Source organism: Nelumbo lutea, chromosome 1, assembly GCF_056320005.1.
Source record: "Nelumbo lutea isolate HS-2025 chromosome 1, American lotus-T2T, whole genome shotgun sequence".
Classification (NCBI taxonomy): domain Eukaryota; kingdom Viridiplantae; phylum Streptophyta; class Magnoliopsida; order Proteales; family Nelumbonaceae; genus Nelumbo; species Nelumbo lutea.
Window position 1 is genome coordinate 11046893 of NC_142684.1, and position 20114 is coordinate 11067006.

Here is a 20114-nt window from a genome sequence, read left to right on the forward strand (position 1 = left end):
ACTGTAAAGAGGTATTAGGCCAGATTGGTTGCAAAGGGGTTCACACAAACTTATGGCATAGACTATACAGAAACCTTTGCACCTATTGCAAAAATGAACACTATCAGAGTTCTTCTATCCATCGCTGCAAACTTCTCATAGCCACTATTTCAGTTGGATGTTAAGAATGCATTCCTCAATGGAGACTTGCAAGAGGAAGTATACACGGAGTTACCCCCTAGTTTTTATAGTACAGAAGCAGGAAAGAAAGTTTTTCTTTTGAAGAAGGCCTTGTATGGGCTGAAACAATCCCTGAGAGCTTGGTTTGATAGGTTTAGACTAGCTTTGGACAAATTCGGATACATACAGGCTCAGTCAGATCACACTCTCTTCTTTAAGAAGACAGGTCATTCCCTGACTCTACTTGCAGCCTATGTAGATGACATTGTGATAACAGGAAATGACACTAGTGAAATTGAAACCCTTAAACAGCACATTCACAAGGAATTTGAAGTGAAAAACCTAGGAAAGTTACACTATTTCCTAGGAATTGAGGTAGCTCGATCTAGCAAGTTAGGAGTGAAACCTACTGATACTCCCATTGAGCCTAACCATAAGATAAGTACAAAAAGTGGAGAACTCCTTGAGGACAAGGCTATGTACCAAAAGCTGATTGGGAAACTTCTTTATCTCTGTCTAACCTGACCAAATATTTCTTATGTCGTCAATGTTGTCAGTCAATACATGCATTCTCCTAAGACCACCTATCTCGTTGCAGTATCGTCGCCTACTTAAAGAGATGTCTAGGGAGAGGTATACTCTTCAAGAATAATGGTCATATGAAAATAGAAGTGTATACAAGTGCGGATTGGGCTAGATGTGTTGATGATAGGAGGTCCACCTCTAGATATTGTGCATTTGTGAGAGGAAATCTTGTTTCCTGGATAAGTAAGAAACAAAATGTTGTTGCTCGCTTCAGTGCAAAAGTAGAATACAGATCCATGGCCAATGGTATTGTAGAAGTGTTATGGCTGAGATCCTTGCTTAATGAGTTGGAGGCTGATTATGAGAAGCCTTTGATGCTGTATTGTGATAATCAAGCTGTAATTAATATTGCCCACAACCCAATACAGCGAGTTGCATCTCAAGAAGTATGCCTTCCTTACATTGCCTCAGACATGCAGTTAGTTGACATCTTCACCAAAATAGTCACAAAAAGCAAATTGGAGACAGATCTACGCAAGTTGGGCATGACAAATATCTACTCCCAACTTAAGGGGGAGTGAAGAAATAATTGGTTAGCCACGAGTATGGGGTTCCATACCCACACTCAGGCTCTAGTGTATGTGGTTTCATACCCACACCTAGTTGTTTCTAATTTCTTTTATTAGTAGTTTCTAATTTCTTTTATTAGAAGTTTCTAAGTACTTTTAAGTTGGGTCGGCTAGTCTTATTGTTTCTAATTTTTGTTTATTTCCTATTCTTGTAAGGAACCTAAAGCTATAAATAAAGAAATGTATGGGGCGGCAGATCATTAACTACTAAATAAAGAAATGTATGGCTAAACATAAAGACCATTGCACCATTCTGAGTCTGAAACACAGGTATCAGGTTACAGGTTGGGTGGAAGGTAATATCTTTTTCTTTTTCTTTTTTTATAGATAAACTTTTTTAATAAAACATAGAAAATTTACAGAGGTATGTACAATCTGAGGATAGGCTAGAAGCACCCACTGAACTCTACTTCCAGATTCATGGGCAACCATTTAATTTCCTTGAGTTCTTGTATGTAAGTCCACAAAACCATCTCTTCATGAATTAACCAGCTGACCACAATCTGAGTTGCTCTCAATGGTCATATTAGTGATGTTCATTTGCTTTGCCAGTTTAATATCTTGAAGTACAGTACAGTTCTCCTTTAGTGGAGTCTATAACCTCTATTGGACCTGAAAAAACTGGCTGAACTCCTTCATGTTCATCCATGAAAATACCACCCACACCAGAGGGTCCTGGATTAACCATACTACTGCCATCAAAATTGAACTTAATGGTGCCTTTATCAGGTGGTTGCCACAGCTTTTGCACCACCACTTTTTTAGAGTAAGAATTTGCCACCTCCCCTATTTATGCACAATATCATCACTAGAGAAGGGCAAAAATATGCTTAAAGACTTCACCCCATGAGCTACTCTGATTGTAATGGTTTCAATGAGAGCTTATAATACTTATTTCTTGATCTTTGAAGATCCATGGGTAGAAGATAATATTCGCATATAAGAAAACATTATGGTGCATGGAAGCATATGTTAGTAGAAGAATATAGCAATATCTAGATGGAAACAAACGATATGGTGGTTAAAATTGGTTTGGTGTGTCCCAACTCCTCTGTTTGGTCACTAATTTGTTTTAAAACATAGTGTGCAACTCAGTTTCATAGATAGCATGGAAAATTGTATAAGTAAAATCACACAGAAATAACTGTCTAATAACTTTCCACAACAATTTTATTTTCCTAAAATCACACTAATTGGGTGGTTATAAGTTGAAACTACCATTTTATGAATTCTGAAAACGCACAACTTATGGCTTTTTTGGATGGTTAAGATCATGCACAGGCACAACTTAGGTTGGCCTAATTTCAATTTGGAAAGACTATCAAATCTCTAAATCAGTTTGATTTGGATTTTTACAGCCTTAGGTAGTATTTGACTCAAGTAGCTCAATCTGACTTACACTTAGGTTCTTGTATAGCTAAACTTTTTTGTTTAATAATTACATGTTAATAGGACCATTTGTTTTCATAGTAATACAAATTTATTTTATTTACCAAAAAATAAATAAAAGAATTATGTGTATACAAATTTAGGCATAAGAAAGGACGAGCACAGGCTTGCACAGCATGTATGTGTTTATGTATTAAGGAATTAACACCTTAGAATGTTTTCTCTTTCTTCTTTTAAGGGTAAGCCCTTTGCTGATTTTATTGTGCTTTCAAATTCTACTAAGGGATTTGATTGGAATCTGGACCTTAGGAAAAAGCTTAGTGACTCTGAAATTTTATCAGTCTCTAATCTTTTGTGTATCTTGGACAGGATTTACCTTGAGCCTAGAAAAGAAAATGGCCATATTGGACTCCTAATGCTTCTCGATTCTTCTCGTGTGCCCTTAGTTCCTTCTTCCCAGGATCTGCAATCCTTTCCAATTAAGGAGGTTGATGTAACTGTGTAAGCCTATACCTCCTAAAATTGGAGTTCACTGTCAGGAAATTCTTCATCTATGTATTTACACCTGTGACTTATTGCAAAAAAGGAGGCCTAACTGGTATATTTCCCCATTTTGGTGTATGCTATAATGGTGAGTGATGTAATATGTACTATATGTCACAGGGACAGAATCTGGCGCCACCAGCCAGAATTTTTGGCTCTCTCAACTCTTTCTTCTCTTCTCCCTCTATCTAACTGAAAACATGGTATTAGAGCAGGACAGTGCTCTGTAAATCCTTTCTTTTCTGATCGAAGCCCTCCTTTCTATTCACTGGACCAAGATGGAGAAGGCAAGCCTGTCCTAGACCTGAGAGCTCTTCAGCTGCACCTTTCTCTCTTGTTTCTGGGCTGAAACTCAAGAGTGGTGATTCCAGAGGCTGGTTGATGACTGACTGAATCTTCCTAAGAGGTCGGTTGTTATTTTTTCTTCATTTTCTACTGTTTCTTGGACTGGAAAACCCAGAACCCTCTCGGACTGAACAGGGACAGAAGCTAAACTCTTTTCTTCTTTTGTTCTCGGTGTTGTTACCAAGAACAGGTTAAGGTTTGCCTTAACCGAATGGTACAAGTTAAGTTTTAACCCTTTTTCTGTGGGTCTGATGATCCAGAAACCTGTGTGCACGTGGAACCTTGTGTAGGTCATGATGACCTAGTTCAGCTTGCTGGTACAGCAGCAGCAGTGAATGTGTGTGACAGCAAGGGCTGTGTTTGTGTTTTAGCAGGAAAAAAAAAAAAAAAAACGTTAAAGTGAGGGCTGTGTTATCCTTTGTGTGTATGAATTGAAGAGAATGACTGTTTTTTTTTTATGAATGATAATAAATTTATTAATTCAGAAGCTGATTTAGAGTGAGTTCATACAACATCCCAGGGAGAGGCACAAGCTGCAGCCCCTCCTTGAATCTTACAAGTAAACTAGGAAAGAAAAGCAAGAATCACAGCTGAGCCCAAAACAATTCTTCCCTATTTACCCCTTGCTTGGCTAACACATCTGACAAAGTATTTGCTGATCTCCCCACCCACTGTACAGTGACCAATACATTCCTTGTCAACCAACTAAATTTCTTCATTTCCTTCTTGTAACGCCACATAGCCTCTTCAGGATTTTTCAACCAACCCACCACCACTTTGGAATCCCCCTCAATTATTAGGTGTTGTACCCCCAGCTGGTTTACAAATTGCACCCCTTGTACAGCAACTAATAGTTCTACCCTGCTGGAGTCCCCAATTCCTAAGGGACCTGAGTAGAGCAACAAAATCTCTCCCTTCTCATTTCTCAAAGCACTCCCTATTCCAGATAATCCTGGATTACCCATGCTACTTCCATCAAAGTTCAACTTTAGTGACCCTTCGGATGGAAGAGACCAGCTTGTAATTGATTTGTCCTTTAGGGATGAACACCTCGCTACTGCTGACCAATTTCTCCAAAGGTCATTAAAGAAGAATTGATGAAAGATTTCCAAAGTCTTCAGCCAAGGTATTGCCCTATTCAGCACAGTCTTTCAATTCCTCACTGCTCCTTTCCTTTCTTGAAAAATTCTAGCATTCCTTTCTTCCCAAAGAGTCCAAATTGAAGAGAAGGATTGTTGTCTTCTTGGAAGTGTTATTCATGAATTTTGAAGACTCTGCAACCTCAGGAACCACCACTAATCAGGGTGGAATTAACAGTGGTCATAATTCCTTGAATTTTCCAATGACTATTACCCCCTTGGACGGCAGAAATTACTTGACATGGTCTAAGGAGATGCAGCTGTATATTACAGCCAGGGGTACGGCAGGATAAACTAATGGGAAAATAAAGGAACCTAGGCTGGTACTGCTGAATATGATTATACTGTCTCTTGACATCTATGTTACCATCTGTCAAGCAGAACCTTATGTGGGCCGAGACAGCAAAAGAAATATGGGAACAAGCGAAGGCAACATATTCAAAACAACAGCACTATGCTAGAATTTATCAGTTGCAAGTAGAATCTTCAACATGTAAGCAAGGAGAAAGGAGCTTATCAACTTACTTTCCTGCCCTCACTTCAATATGGAAAGAGTTAGGTTACTACCAAAGCTTTCAATGGGAGAGTGAGAAAGATGCCAAAGCCTATAAACAGCTAGTCTCACAACAAAGAGTGATCTAAATCCCATGTATGAACCCATTCGGGTACAGATTTTGGGCAGCAAGGATCTTCCTTTTGTCCAAGAGATATATGCACTTGTTTGATCTGAGGAAAGTAGGAAGTCTACTATGAATCCTTCTGAGGGGGAGACCATTGCTTTAGCTATAAGAGGTAATATTGATTCAACAAGAAAGAGGGACAACCAGAAAAAGGTAGATGACAAAGATAAACTATGGTGCACTCGTTGTCAAAAATCCAGGCATACCCGCAAGACTTGTTGGGAATTGAATGGGAAACCAAAGTGGGCGCAAGAAATCAGCATAAGAACAGAGCGAGAAGCCAAATCAGAAGAAGTTCACTTCAGCAAACTTAGCATCCCATGAACATCAAGGTGTTCTTTTTAACATGAGTTCTTTCAGGATTACCCCCTTGTTCTGATCCTGAGGATTTTTTTTATCAGCAAAGAAAATCATTTATTGATTTAAATCTGAAATTAGGATACATTACTTTCCATAGCAAAGTAGTTTACAGTACTGCCTAAAATAAGGATGGTCTATTAACTCCATGTTTGGCTAATACATCCGCCAACCCATTAGCTTCCCTTTTAACCCAATTGAAAAAAGAGTTGAATCTATTTGCAAGTTGGTCAATCCATTAGCCTTTGATTCAATTTGCTTTGTCCATGTTATAATCAGAAGTGAGTCTCCTTCAATTTCTGGCTCTCTTGCCCCCAGCTGTTCTACAAACTTCAGTCCTTTCCATAGAGCCTTTGATTCAGCTTGGATCGAGTCTGCAGACCTGATTGGCCCCGAGAACAAGGTCGTGCTCCATGATGACCTCGAAAGACTCCCCCTACTCCTGCTCTTCCTGGGTTGCCAAAGGAACTCCCATCGAAGTTTAGTTTCAATTTATTTGTCCCTAGTGGTTTCCACTCCACTCTTATAGTTTCTCTCCGTGGTTCTGAGAGTGCCACTTCTATCCAATTTGTTAAGAAGTCATTTGTCGGAATACCTTTGAGCAAATCCAAGGTTTTGACCCAATGTATTGATCTGATTTTGATGGCTTCAATCACCTCCACTAAGGATTTACTTTTTCCATAAAAGATCCTCTGATTTCTCTCTTCACAAATTGACCAAACCACAGCAGCATGTACAGTCTTCCACATACATCCAAAGTAATTCAATCTCTACTTTCTACTATCTTAGTAAGGTTGGGTTGAATAGACTCGCTATGTCTTGTGGGGGGGTCCATCTGCATCCAAAGAGAGAACTTGGAGCAATATGGTAAGGCCCTCGGATAGGCAGATTCCGGATCTACACCTTCTACTTCATTTGCTTCCTCCTCAAGTAATTCAACCTCTGCTTTCCATGTATCTACTGAAAACCTAGAATCCCCAAGGATTTTTTATTCAGGTGCCTCCAACCATATGACTGGTAAGTCAACCTTGCTAATCATATACTCTTTTCTCGGGCGGATATAAAGTGAGGTTAGCCGATGGATCCTTCTTCTCCATTGTTGGTCGAAGATCTATATATTTGCCTTTTTGGTCTTTCCTTATCCAATGTCTTACATGTTCCAAAGTTACCCATTAATCTTTTTTTTTAATAAATTATATATCACATTTCATTAAAATCAAGACGAAATTACACGTGCCTTGAATTGTTCAGTAACCTTTCTTCCACATTCTTGTATATTTTAGGACTTGGCCTCCAGGAGGACAATTGGTAACATGGTCGATGGTCTCTATGTGCTAGAGAACAAAGTTGGTCTTGCAGTCTCAGAGTATTTAATTCAGTCTAGTAAGAGTCAAGTTCTTTTGTGGCACCATTGTTTAGGTCATATGTCTTTTAAGTCGTTGAAGTACTTGTTTCCAGATTTGTTTAAGTATATGTCAGTCAGTGATTTTCAGTGCCAAGTATGTCAACCGAGTAAACATTGTAGAACTTCATTTTCTTTAAACAATAAAAGATCAGAGTTTCCTTTTTATATTGTGTATTTTGATGTTTGGGGACCTATTAATATTCCAACTGAGAATGGCTACAAAAATATCATCTCCTTTATTGATGACTTTTTTCGATACACTTGGGTTTATCCTATGCACTCATGGGAAGTCCCTAAACTTGTGATAGATTTTCAACGTATGGTCTACACCCAACTTCATATAGAGATTTAAATCTTCCAATCCTGCAATGCCAAGGAGTACTTTCACAATGACCTCACATATTCCTTTGTTTCCTATTGCTCCCATCACATGAGCACATTTGCCAGAACCCCTCAAATAAATGGGATTGTAGAGAGAAAAAGTCGCCACCTTCTAGAAGTTTCTCGAGGGCTGATATTACAAATGAATAAGATTTTGGGTGGATGTTTTGACTATTGCCTATGTTATCAACAAGGCACCATCTCGGTTATTGGAATATAGGTCTCCTCATCAACTCCTCTTCCCTAAGGCCCCAATGTTTCCTATACCTATGTATGTTTTTGGGTGTCAATATTTTGTTCATCATCTCTTTCCTACTTGTGGTAAACCCAACCCCAAAGCTATTGTGTATTTTCCTAGGTTATCCTCTTTCTCAGAAAGTCTATCGTTGCTTTGACCTCGTGTCCAAAAAAGATTTTGTCTCTATGTATGTTTCTTTCTTTGAAAATGTTCCCTATTTTCCTATTTCCCCTCAGGGGGAGAGTTCAATTGAGGAGAAACAAAAACAGACACAAGTTGTATTACCTCATCTTCCTGATCCTCCTCCATTTTGTATCTTTCGAAGACAATGTTACAAAAGTCAAGGCCAACAAAGTTCAACTACCACAAAGCCACCAAAAACTATGCCACCAATGCCATCGAACTCTTAGGGGTTGAATCTTTCATCACACCCAAGTACCATTGTTCTAGTTGATACCCCGGAACCCATTGATATTGACACTTCAAGTTATGATGTGAACCTCCCCACTACAAAAAGGGTGTCAAATCATGCACCACACACCATCCCATAATTCATCTCTTGTCCTATGAGAATATCTCATCGTCATTTTGTGCCTTTCTTTCTGCCATTGATAGTGTTCCCCTCCCTAAGAGTGTTGCAGAGACTTTACTTATTCCTAAGTGGACAGATGCAATGAAGAAATCAATGCCTTAACAAAAATGGCACGTGGGAGTTGGTAGATCTTAGGGAAATGAGCCAATGGGGTGCAAATGGGTGTTCACTATGAAACATAAAGTAGATGGCACTGTAGAGAGATACAAGGCTAGGATGGTTGCAAAAGGGATTACACAAGTGTATGGGGTTGATTATGCTAAGACTTTTGCTCTGGTTGCAAAAATGAATTCTATCTGGGTTCTTCTCTCTTTAGCTGCAAACCTTGACTAGGAACTCCATTAACTAAACATAAAAATGCCTTCCTAAATGGTGATTTGGAGGAGGAAGTATACATGAATCAACCTCCTAGATTTTGTGCTAAGGGCAGTGAACATAAAGTCTACAAATTGGAAAAAATATCTTTATATGGCCTAATATAGTCTCCAAGGGCTCAGTTTAGTAGGCCTATCACATACTCTTTATAAAGATTTTTTTAACCTTTGAACCTCTGAGACCTTGTCTCTAGTGATAACAATGTCATCCACATTGACAATTAAGGTTGTTGTTTACAAAGAGTGGCAAACTATCACACGCTCTTTATAAAGAAGGAATAAGGAAAAACAATAGCCTTAATTGTCTATGTAGATGACATTGTTATCACTGGAGACAAGGTCTCAAAGGTTCAAGGGTTAAAGAAGTTCTTGGTTACACAAATTGAAGTGAAGGATCTAGGACTTCTATGCTACTTCCTTGGAATTGAAGTTGCCCATTCTCGACATGGTATCTTCATTTCCCAAAGGAAGTACACCCTAGATCTTCTAAAGGATATAGGAAAGCTAGGAGCTAAACCTGCTGACACACTTATAAATGTCAATCACAAACTTGGGGACTGTAATGTGAGCCCTTGAAAGATCCAAGGCAATACCAAAGACTTGTGGGCAATACCAACAGGGTATCTTCATTGCATATGCCATGAGTGTCCTCAATCAGTTCATACATGCACCCAAGGCAGCACACCTAGAGGTAGCAAATAGGGTTCTCATATAGTTAAAGAAATTCCCAGGGACAGGCCTTCTCTTTAAGAAGCATGGACATATGAGGGTAGAGGTGTAGATTGATGCTAATTGGATCAGATCAATAGATGGCAGGAAATCCACCAACGGATACTATACCTTTGTAGGAGGAAACCTTGTGACTTGGAGAAGCAAGAAACAAAGTGCGTTGGTGAGATCAAGTGTAGAGGCAAAATACAGGGCCATGTCACATGAAGTTCCTGAATTGCTATGTATTAAGAACCTATTGGATGAATTGGGCTTTCACATTGAGGTTGACAAGCATTTTAGTAGGGAGAAAATTGAGAAGGTAGAAGCGTGCACTCCTTACATTAGCTCTGAGGAACAACTTGTAGATGTTTTTACTAAGGGATTAAACTCATTGTGGCATTATGATCTTTGTCACAAGTTAGGGATGATTGACATCTACGCCCCAACTTGAGGGGGAGTGATGTAATATGTATTATACATCATAAGAGCATTTATGTCTTTTTCCCCCCTTTTATTTTGTACGGTCACCCTAGTCTATATAAACAAAATCCAGTGCCTCCAGCCAGAACTTTTGGCCCTCTCAATTCTGTCTTCTTTTTTTTCCTCTTCTCTCTTCTTCTTTTCTTCTATCTAACTGAAAACAGTCAGTCTTGTTTACCCTAGCTCACTAGCTGTCTCAGACTGGTTTTGGTGTGGCCTGAATTCACACAAGTCCAAAAGAGAAGATGATGGGGACAGGCCCAGGGAAGTGTTGGGATTATAGTTTTGTATTTTGGATTTGTTCTGTTTTTCCCCCTATCTCGTGATGTTTCCAGGTGTTGCCTTAACACCTGACCAGTTTGTAATATTTTTTTCTTTTCATGAAATCTTTTCCTTTATTATTAAAAAAAAATCTTGCTTACACTTACTAATCTCATGTATTGCTCTTAGTATTTGGGAAAGGCTCTTTTCTCTTTTCTAGTGCAAGTGTAATACTCCTACTTGTGTGGATGGCCAAAAGGAAGGGGAAGAATTATGTGGAGATGTGCAAGGGAAGCAGTGTTGCAGACTTTATGGGAGAAAAATAATGACAGAATATCCGATGACAAGAAAATAATAAGAAATCTTTGAATGTGTCACTTATAGGACAGCTTCCTGGCTAAAAACTCTGGAGCTGTTTTTACCATTATCTATGGATTACATAAGAAATTGGGCCACGGTAGTAGGTCATCTTCAAAAAAGAGGAGGGAGATCTGTGCACGGACAGGACTGAGCAAGAGCTTCCTAAAATTGAACTGTGATGGCAGCAGTGTTGGAAATACAAGGCTTTCCAAAATAGGGGTCTTTTCAGAAATGAGGGAAATTTAGTTGCAATGTTTTCAGGTCCAATTGGTAATGGGGATTCAATAAAGCTGAAATTATGGCGGCTATGTTTGGAGTGTAGAAGTCTGTGGAAATGGATGTGTCTAATCTAATTACAGAAGGTGATTCAAATGTGGTAATAAGTTGGTTACTGGATGGGGACAAGTTATTTGGGCATACAGAAATCTGATGAAGAAGCTCAAGTGGTTGACTAGGAATCTACAAATCAAGGTTCAATGGGTTAATAGGAATGACAAATGGAATGGCGGGTATGCTAGCTAAGCAAGGAGTTAATAGAAACCAAGCTTTTTGGGCTGAATTGTAAAAATTTGTATTGGGGGAAATAGAAGTTGCTATGCTCCATTGGGTTTAGCTGTTTTTTTATTGAGAGGGAGGGGGAATTCTTGTAAATTTTAATTAATGAGGAGGATGAGCTTCAATTGGCCCTAAACCTAACCTGGGATTCTCAAGTTACCAATCTAGGTTTTGCTGGTGAGGTTGAGATTTGGGCCAATAAATCTCCCATATCAAAGCAAATGGCAGTTCCTTGTATAAATTTACTTAAGACTGGGCATAAACTTTCAATTTCATAACTTGAATATTGAGTGCTCACATTTAAAAACAGTCACCCAGCCATGATTGCTCAGTTTAAGAAAGAGGTCATCATCCTTGCTACAAGTTACGTAAAGAAAACTCCCTCCATCATCACCCCAAGCTAGCAAGATCTCATTAAGAGAATCATCCACGCAAGATACATCCAGCAAGAAGCAATCCATTGAGTATAGTGTTGCCATCTTTTTGACAAAGGTCCCCTACAACAAACAGATAAAAGTGTTAATAACTAAATGTAGGTGAATAATTTCTCCTTCCTTTTCAATTAGTAAATAAAGGTAAATAATCGCCATATGTATGGTTATTAGGTAGTGGCAAACCACAAAAATGGCATGCATAATTACAGATGCCAGACTCTGTTAAGAAAATGAGACAGATCTTAATTCTTGAAAGAAGAAATAGCAGCTCCCATAATGCCACCTACATAACATAACACTAGAAGGATCTTGTTCTGCAGTCTGTGATAACAACTGCAAAACTAAGATTCTTAGACTAAGATCATGATTGTAACTTTATAAATTTAATATATTTATCTATAAATTATTTTAATTGTTTAGTTCAGTTTGCATCTTTTTTTATAGGTAATAGAGCCAATAATACTTATATTAGAAAACAGCAACAGAGAAAAAAGACAAGAACATATCTAGACCAGAAGGACCAATCCTCAAGTAGAAGAAGACTTTATCGGGTTGTTTAACCTCTTAAAATGCCTTTTTCAGAATATTTGCATCATATGTAGGTTAAGGAGCCATTTTATGTAGGTTATTCTCATTGAAGTGAAACTTGAATACATCCTCTTATGGTTATGTTATAGGGCACAAGTGGTAAACTTTGTATGATAAATACATATATGGTGGATGTGGCAGGTAAAATAATTCTTTTCTTTATTTAATATTTTAACTGCACTTTATAGGCTCTAACTGTACAAGGCATGTGAAACGATTGGGGCATAAAACAGAGGGGAATGGAGTCAATTTTCTTTAGGTAAGGAGATTAGAAAATTGTTTGGCTCATTGATTGGCCAAAGAAAAGGTAAACAGGCAAAGTTATTTTGAGCGGATTGTAATACAGTCTTTTGGAAAGGAATAGGTAGTAACTAGTAGCCTATGTTTGGGGTGCATGGCATATTGTATATACAATATTCTTTCATTTAAATCAATAAAATTCTAAAGTTACTCATCAAAACAAAATGTTTTAAAAAACTACAAGAAATAACTGTCAACTTCAAAAGGATAATCCAACAAAAAGTCAAAATTGAAGTGCTGAACCAAAACTAAGGTTGAATGTTAGAGGATCTTGTAAACAGGACTGTTATATGGTCAGAACAGTAAATAGAAAGAGAAGAAAAAAAAAAAGTGAGGGAAAAAGATGTTAGAATTGTTAGAATTAGTGACAGGGCCATACTTGTCTGCTCCCTTGTTACTTTAATCTCTTATATCTGCTGTAACTTATCTAGGGGCATTGTTGTCATTTCAGCAATCAGTAAAATGTTAATACAAGCTCGGTCAACAGTGAGGAGAGTTAATTCGACTTCTCCTTGCTTGTCTTCCTTCTTTTCTATCTCTCTGCTACTTCTTTCCCTTGCTTCTTTTTCTCTTTTTCTTTCACTTCTCTTTATTGATGAAGTTGGAACATGGTATTAGAGCTCTAAGGGCAACTGTCACTGTTCACATCTCTCCTTTTTGTGCCCTAGGAATAGAGAACATTCTCTACTCTTTATTGGAAGAGAAAAGAACTCAAGATGACTGATCGCCCCCTTGGAAAAGAGCCTTCAATACCTCATTGCAGTGTTGTGTGAGTTGTTGGAGCTTTTCCAAGGACCCTCTACTCGGCAGTTCAAAGAGGACAGCCTTGTGATGTCTCAATTTGTGTGGTAATGCTCCTCAATGTGTGGTGATTTTTTTGGTGGTTTTTGGTTTGGTGACATCTTGTAGTAAGTGTGTGATGCTTCCCTAGTGTTTCTAAAGTAAAAGTGGGGTGATTCTTGGTGTTTTTTCTAAGAAAAAGTGTGCTATAGTAGGTATATACCAGCTGTTTGACAGTTTACCTAAGTGATACACCAGTAATTTCTTCTCATACTCACTGCTTCATCAAGTAGTAACACTGAACCTATAGTAGTTGTGGAATTAGATCTCATGACTTCTCAACTAATTACAGTGAAACTTAATGGTACTAATGATGTATCAAAAAAACCTTAATGATACTAATTATATCCCACGGGACAAGTCAATTGAGGTATCTCTCATTGCAAGAGGTAAGTTGAAGTACAAGGAGGGCCACTGAAAAGTGGATCAGAAAGGTACAATGAATAGGTACAAGAGAATGCCCAAGTTATGACTTCTCTTTGGGACAGTATGGAGAATCATAAGGGTACAATGAATGGGTACAAGAGAATGCCCAAATTATGACTTCTCTTTGGAACAGTATAGAGGATCATATTAGTGTGAATCTCATGTTTCTAGACACAACCAATGAGATTCGGGACCATGCCAAGTAGCTGAATTCCGAACAAGACAATGTAACAAGAATTTATCAGTTATACCAGGACTATTTTTCTCTTCAACATGGGGATAAAAGTGTTTAAGAATACTATGCTTCTTTAAAAAGCATAAGGAATGAACTTAATGTTTATCAACACATATCCACTAATTTGAAGACACAACAAGGCCAAAGAGAACATCTAGATGTTGCAAGGTTTTTATCTAGGTTGAGGTCTGAATTTGAACCAATGTGGGCCCAAATCTTAAGGCATGTTCATTTCTTCTTAACTCTTATCTCTTAAGAGGAATCTTTTAAATTTAAGAGAAAAACGGTTGTTCATTTCATCTTATATCTAATCTCTTAAAATGCAATCATACAAATTTTTGTTTTCCAATGATACCCTCAAAATAATAACAAAAGCTCTCATATATGGGGTCAAAATGGATATTTGATCATTTTCAGAATTCAAAATTTAGAACATTCTCTGCATTCAGAGTTGAGAAGAAAGAAAAGTTTACCAATACCAATACCTTTTAATGTAATTATTGCACTTTCAGATGTCAGACTTCAGAGCAAACGAACAGGCCCTTAGGTAGCAGTGATCTTCCATCCTTGTCCGAGGTTTTCTCTCACATAAGGAGAGACTCAACTCCACATAGTGATCATGCTCCACATTCAGAGGGATCAGCCATGGTAGCTTCCAGAGGAGGTTTTACTGGTAGAGGCAAAAGTAGTGTGAGGGGTTTTGGCTGTGGGCCCAAAGGGTGGACACAAAGGTAGTAGAGAGGTAGAAGGTGCAAGAGGTGGTAGTGGTCATAGTGGTGGTGGTCGTAGTTCAGCTCATGAGTGCTCACGTTGTGGACAAGAAGGTCACATAGTCAACTTTTGTTATGATATTTATGGCCTCCATCTTCTTGGGCTAATCATGCCATGGTGGAAGATGATTTTGGGAATCTTAGTGTGACTAAAGATGCTCCTGCTTTTAATGTTGGTAAGAATAAAGATACAATCTCTATCTCACCTGAGGAGTATGAAAAGCTTCAGCGGTTTGCTTCTTCCAATGCTAGCACTGCTACACTTGTGAGGTCAAGTACTGCCTACCTTGTTTCTAGACACCTTCACCCTGTTTGTGTGTATCGGGTGTATCGGTACTTTGGAGGTGGCGCCTTATCACCTATTCGAACTCTTCCCTCTTTTCTTAATAAATTTTCTTTTCTATTGATCTTCAAAAAGAAAATTTGTTGTGGTGTATGAACACAGGATGTTAGATGTCAAATATCATGCTCATCAAAGAAATTGGAAAGAGAAGAAGACATATATTCTTTGGCATTATTAGATTGGAAAGCACAAATAGTAAGGCCAAAGTAGGTTTCTATTTCCATGAAAAATGAATTAAAAACAGAAAATAACTCCGATCTATCTTTCATCAAGTAATCAAGTATAACTAAGTGAATCTAGAAAAATCATCAACGGAAGTGGCAAAGGATCATATGTGACTTTAATATCATCACAAACTAGTAAATATCTTCCCTAAGATGCAAGATATGGCACCAATTATGAAACAGATAATAGTATCAATATACTCATTCCAAAAATCTGACTAGGTTTTAGTTAACATTAGAGGCATGAGATATGGTTATATGGAAAATGAATTTTCTACTTCAGTAAAATGTTAGAAGCACTGGAATTGAAAGCTAAGCTTTCTTATTGATGAACATCCTATAAGCACATGAAATATAAACAATTTAAAAATAGAAATAGTAAATGAAATGCAAGAGCATTTAACATTGGGAACAAAACAACCTTTTGGTCTGAGACACCCTTTCCATAAGAAATTCCCTGCAATAAACAGACATTACATAGGTCAAATAGAAACTCCCCTTTACTGCTATGCTTCCAAGCTGTGTAAAAAGTGTGATAGAACCACCAAAAATGATAGGTATGTAAATCATAGCTTCAAGAAATGAAAAAACAAAAGGAGTTTCTATTTAAATTTCTACAGTCACTTGACCACTTATGGCAGAGATCTAGGGGTTAAAATACCACAAAAGAAAACAACTAATATTACTGAGCTTTTAATGGAACACGAAATCTTTCCAATTGCGATTTAGCTTTACTATTTTTTCCCTTAGTATTGTATCATTGGTTATGAAAAAAACATATCAACAAACTAAAATGGAAAAAAAAAAAAACTGTACATGTTTGTGGCTTTCTTTTCATGGAAAAATATATTAGAAAAATGGAACCAATGTTCCATTAAGTTACTTGTTTTTTATAGGCAGCAGTAAAAGTATATCTGTTGATTTAAAAATGGTTTATGCAGAGTAATTACAAGATTTAGGCTATGCTCAGCTACCTAACTCAAACCAATATCATAAAATTACTCCCCCAATACAAATCATCCCTACTGACTCCTTGTTTTGCAAGTGAACAGCCACACTGTTTGTTGATCTATTAGTCTAGATCCAAGCCACACCCAGTTCTCTAGCTAATTGTTTAGCCAGCCTCAAAGTATGTCTTTGTGGCCATGTGTCTTGTGTCTCCTTCTTTAACCAGCCTATTATATCCCTTGAATCTCCTTCCACTACAATGCTGCCCAGACTCATCCCTTCAGAAATTTGTAGCCCTTGAAGTAAGCCTTTCAAGAGCGGTCTGGGACAAGGCTGATAAGGGGCAGGAGGAGATGCTCGAAGGGGAGGATAGTGATGACATCTGTACTCTGTATTTTGTATTGTTTTGGCAGAGTCAGGCAGTTGTCCGTGGTTTGGGAGTGGTGTTGGAGGTTGGAGGCTTATGGGGAGTTCAGTGTTTCAGTTGTAGTTTGGAGTTCTTTTTGTTTTTTTATGGATGCTTGTTGTAGTTCAGTTTTTTTTTTTTTTTTTGATAGATCTTGTTGTAGTTCAGTTGGTGCTGGTGTTTTCTCGTGGGTCATAGCTTGTCACCTTTCTCTTGTACTTTTTCCTTTTATTAATGAAAATTTTATTTTATCTATCAAAAAAATAAAAGTCAGATTTTCAATTCTGTTGTCGTAGAATCTGTAGTTCCTATTGGTCCCAAAAAGACAAGAAATTAGCAATGAAATCCTCAATCATATTTCTTGTAGCCCCACCAATTCCTGCAGGTCCTGAGTTTCTAATGCTACAACCATCAAAGTTTAGCTTCCATTGGTATGTTGATGGTGGAGATTCATTCCTTAAAATGACTGATTTAGAGGTAGAGGAATCTGCCACCTGCTGCAAGCCCCTTAGAATATCATCCTTTGTAAATGGGTCAAAGAGTATAATATGTTTTGCCCAATTTACAACTGTCCATTGGATAGTTTCTATGACTTCCTTCTTGGGTCTTCTCTTGTCACTAAAGATTCTGATGTTTCTCTCCTCCCAAAGGGACCACAATGTGGCCACCCTAGGCCCCTAGCACATTTCCACAAGATTTTGCCCCTCTTTGTCTTGGGGTTGAAGAATTCCTTTTGAAACAACAGCTCTATATCCCTGGGGTAGACCACCTGCTGTCAAAGACAAGAATCTATCCCATACACTAGACATATAATTGCAGGAGATTAGCAGATGAAGTGCAAACCTGTCAAGAAAATGTTGTGACATGCACACTTGTCAAATTGACATCAAACATCTGAAACTTATAAAACTATAAGAAATTCAAAACATCTATCTAAATATCAATCAACTCCTTAAACTCCCCTTGTCCTTCCACAGCTAGCAACTTGCAGTAAATCACTCCTGTTCATATATGGGGCCTATTTCTAACTTCTCTTCAACTAACCTTTTTCTATTTTTACCATAGTCTTCACATCTTGCATCTCAACATACTGATCTCAGTTGTGCCATGTCTATAGCTGATTTGTCTTGATTGCCAAATCTTCTTCCACATAAAGCATGGTCAGCCTAACAGTACTTATCAAGTTTCCCTTCAGTTTGATTTTTCTCTATCATCATACAGTACTCATGGAAAAAACATCTTAGTTTATCTGTTATGTATTTATATATAATAATCTAGACATCTACCCGTAATTGTCAAGCCTCGAAAACAAGAGACACTACTTTATCAACTATCATACGAATGTTCATGCAAAAATGAAAAAACAAAACCAACAGATTTAGTAAGTCCCTACTTTTGGGGTGGAAACAAAGACCCCTCATAGACAACTAAATGATATCTATTTCCTCACATGAATATAAAAAGAATCGTTGTCATAAGAAAACCACCAAATTAGATGCAATTTCTGTTATTTACCTTTTCCTCCCACAAAAATTCCCACCATTTTTGCCATGGACAAAATGAATATAAACAATCACATGCACAAGCATTTCGAAGAGAAAATAAGATTACCCATTAACTCAATTGCATGGAATCCATTAATGAAAAAAAAAAAAATCAAATCTCTTAATTGCATTGAATCCACTAATGAAAAAAAATAAATCCGCATGCACTCCGAAGGGAATTAAGAATATCCATTTCATCAAACGCGCGGAATCCATTAATAAAACAAACAGAAAAGTGAAAACAAAAAATATCATCGACCAAAGACAACCCCGGAAGACAGTAATAAACAAGAACCCCTTGCTTGTCTACCCACTAAGAGATCAGAGATAGAGAAGAAAAATAAGACACCCGATCATACCGTACGAAGCTTGGAATACTGCAGTCTACGAAGCAGACCCTCTGCTCCAGATTGGAGGGAAATATTTCCATTGCCGTCTTCACGGACGAGAACATACTCATCCAGGAGAACTCCTCGTACGGCAGCCATTCTGTTCTCCTTCGATTGTCTGTTGTTCGCCCCCGAGTTAAGAGTTAACAAGCGCTGTGCTGTTAAACAGTTAAAGTATCAATTACAGTACAAAGGAAAATTATTCGAATATCACTCCGAATCCGGTGCGTTACAGGCTTAATGCTTTGTAAATAAAAATAATAATTAAATAAGAGAATAAAACCCTCATCCTCACAGACCGTATTCTCCCTGGTCATCAACGACAACCAAAAAAAAAAAAATCCAAAGTTTGGAGTTCTCAGACCAAACTGCAACAGAACAACGACAGTGATTAAAGTTTTAGAAAGCAAATATCTCTTAAGTGAAAACAATGTTTGATTGGTACTGTATAGATAAGCAAGAGTGGATAGATTAGCAGTGATCCGAACCATGATTTCCACCATGGGAAGAAGCTTAATGCAGAACATGTTTTCCAACCATATTTGCACCATCACAATATAGAAACCCAAATGCAGACCAGGCATCCCAACCCGAACGCCGAGCAGGTTTCCCTTGGCATTCAGGTTGCGCACAAAGAAGGTGGAAAACAAGGACCAATCGTATAATTACTTTTCCAGAGATAGTGGATCAAATTCTATTCACCGTCGTCACCAATCACCATCATATTTGATAACATGGACCTGGCAATCCTTGTAAATACTGTGCCCATATTTCCTTTTCACAGATATAAAGAGGAGAATGCCGTTTGACAGCAATTAACAAGATTGCAGAAAATGATTCTCTTACCGGCGTTCAAGAAGAGAAGACGAGAACGCGGGCCAATTCACAGTTACAATTCTGTTGACGTACACAACTTGCCGTAACAGTTCATCGAGAGTGCTTAAACTTAGTGCATAATAGCAATTATTTTGGGCCGGAACCACACCAATAAGCAATTGTTTGGGCTGGGGAAATAAGCCCGAATAAGTGCTTATAGAATTTCAGATTTTGGGCTTATTTCCTTTAAGACCTGTATTGGCAGGCCATATCATTTTAAGGCCCTATTTAATGAACAAGTGGTTTATGAAAAGTGCTTATTGCACATTGCACTATAACCCCCTTTTCCAAACCACTTGTAAGTTTTTATTGAACTGAGGATGTTTGGCGAGCCACTCCTTCAATAAGTATTTAAGTATTTGATTTTGTGAAAATAACATTTTTAACCCCTATTTTATACACACTCATATAAATATTGGTTTTCACATATTTTATTATATGTTTCAAAGAAACTTGCCACATAATTGCTTTGTGACACATTAGGGTTCACATGTAACCTACATGGAGTGCCATGTGGACCCACACATGGCAATAATACAACACTAAAACTACTATTACTACTACTAATAATAATAATAAGGAATGTTTTCACCAATACACAATTAATTATTTTCATATAATAAGTAATAATTAGAAAATCAATATTTGCATATTATCCCAAAATAAAA

The 20114-nt window shown here is 37.7% G+C and overlaps 1 protein-coding gene across 7 annotated transcripts in view; it reads right to left on the reverse strand.

Annotated features, from left to right (window-relative positions):
• ITPK4 (inositol 1,3,4-trisphosphate 5/6-kinase 4) overlaps positions 1–19719 on the reverse strand; it is a 75798-nt gene extending 56079 nt beyond the window's left edge. Inside the window, exons 1-5 of one of the 7 annotated variants that reach the window (XM_088964059.1) lie at positions 19059–19499; positions 18870–18938; positions 18541–18728; positions 15705–15740; positions 11422–11620 (exon numbers count right to left, since the gene is read on the reverse strand). In XM_088964059.1, coding sequence (XP_088820185.1) covers positions 11422–11620; positions 15705–15740; positions 18541–18669 — 364 coding nt within the window. In that variant the 5' untranslated portion in view covers positions 18670–18728; positions 18870–18938; positions 19059–19499. Of the gene's footprint in view, positions 1–11421; positions 11621–15704; positions 15741–18540; positions 18729–18869; positions 18939–19058 lie in introns of all 7 variants that reach the window. The other 6 variants (XM_088964055.1, XM_088964057.1, XM_088964061.1 and 3 more) reach the window with 6 other exon arrangements.
• Positions 19720–20114: the final 395 nt, after the last annotated feature.